General features: G+C 59.7%; 1 protein-coding gene across 1 annotated transcript; it reads right to left on the bottom strand.

The window, feature by feature from the left end:
- Nucleotides 1-1,177: 1,177 nt before the first annotated feature.
- Nucleotides 1,178-1,501, bottom strand: LOC104467784 (protein FAM3A-like; the record flags this gene model as incomplete). Its single annotated transcript, XM_010081681.1, has 2 exons — nt 1,178-1,273; nt 1,375-1,501. Coding segments are annotated over 2 exons (223 nt in total), but the record flags the coding sequence as incomplete, so codon positions are not given.
- Nucleotides 1,502-1,555: the final 54 nt, after the last annotated feature.

Here is a 1,555-nt window from a genome sequence, read left to right as displayed (position 1 = left end):
CCCACAGAACACTCCTGGACCTATGGTGCTGCTGTTCTTGCCCCATAGATCCTTTCTCCCGCCCCATAGATTCCTTGTTCTGCCCCATAGATCTCATACTGCCCCATAGATCCCCTCTCCAGCCCCACAGAACACTCCTGGCCCCATGGTGCCCCATAGGACTCCTCTCCCGCCCCATAGATCCCATCCTGCCCCATAGATTCCCTCTCTTTCCCCATAGAACACTCCTGGCCCCATAGGGACTCTCTCCTGCCCCATAGATTCCCCATTCTGCCCCATAGATCCTTTCTCCCGCCTCATAGATCCTATCCTGCCCCATAGATCCCCTCTCTTGCCCCACAGAACACTCCTGGACCTATGGTGCCCTCTCTCCTGCCCCATAAATTTCTCTATTCTGCCCCATAGATCCTTTCTCCCGCCTCATAGATCCCATCCTGCCCCATAGATCCCCTCTCTTGCCCCACAGAACACTCCTGGACCTATGGTGCCCCCTCTCCTGCCCCATAGATTCCCCATCCTGCCCCATAGATCCTTTCTCCCGCCCCATAGATTCCTTGTTCTGCCCCATAGATCTCATACTGCCCCATAGATCCCTTCTCCTGCCCCATAGATCCCTTCTGGCCCCATAGATACCTTCTTGTTCTGCCCCATAGATCTCATCCTGCCCCATAGATCCCCTCTCCAGCCCCACAGAACACTCCTGGCCCCATGGGGCCCCTCTCCTGCCCCATAGATTCCGCATGCTGCCCCATAGATTCCCCATTCTGCCCCATAGAACACTCCTGCCCCATAGTGCCCCATAGGACTCCTCTCCTGCCCCATAGATCCCATCCTGCCCCATAGATCTCATCCTGCCCCACACCCACCCCCTGAAGCTGGGACCAAAGCACCCCCCTGAGCTTAATTAACCCCCCCAGGACTAATTAACCCCCCCCCAGAGTCCCTTAATCACCCCCCACCACTTACGGGGCAGCCCCAGGGCACTTAGGGGTCAGCCCCACACTTATGGGGCAGCCCCACACTTAGGGGGTCAGCCCCACAGAGCCCCTCCAGACGCCCCACGGAGCGGCTCAGCCTTTATTTCCACCCCCAAAACGTGGGGCGACGACGACAAAAAAAGAGGGGGGGGAAGGACCCAGCCCTGCCCCCTGAGCACTTGGGGGTCTGCCCCATAGATCTATGGGTCCGGGAGCCTCCTTGGGACGCATCCTTCCATCTCCAGCGCCTCGGGCCACCCCTCGTATTTATTGGAGCCGCGGTTGTTCCTCACGTGCTGCCAAAACAAAATTAAATTTTTTTGGGGGGGTTAAATGAGTGACTTATGGGGCAGCCCCACAGCTGTGGGGCAGGGATGTGGGGCTGCCCCACACGCACCAGCTCGAAGGGGCTGGGCTCCCGCACGCCCTTGGCCCCCAGGAACACCCAGCTGTCGCGGAAACCCAACGTCTTGGCCACGGCGCTGCCCAGCTCCCCGAAAATCCGCCGGGACTCCTCCGTCAGCCTGGGGTGGGGGGAGGGAAGAGGGAGGGGAGGGTCCTCACAGCACCCAGACCCC

The sequence above is a fragment of the Pterocles gutturalis genome, unplaced genomic scaffold (assembly GCF_000699245.1).
Source record: "Pterocles gutturalis isolate BGI_N339 unplaced genomic scaffold, ASM69924v1 scaffold42654, whole genome shotgun sequence".
Taxonomy (NCBI): Eukaryota; Metazoa; Chordata; class Aves; order Pterocliformes; family Pteroclidae; genus Pterocles; species Pterocles gutturalis.
Note: the sequence above shows the minus strand (reverse complement) of the source record. Positions and strands in the feature narration are given on the sequence as shown.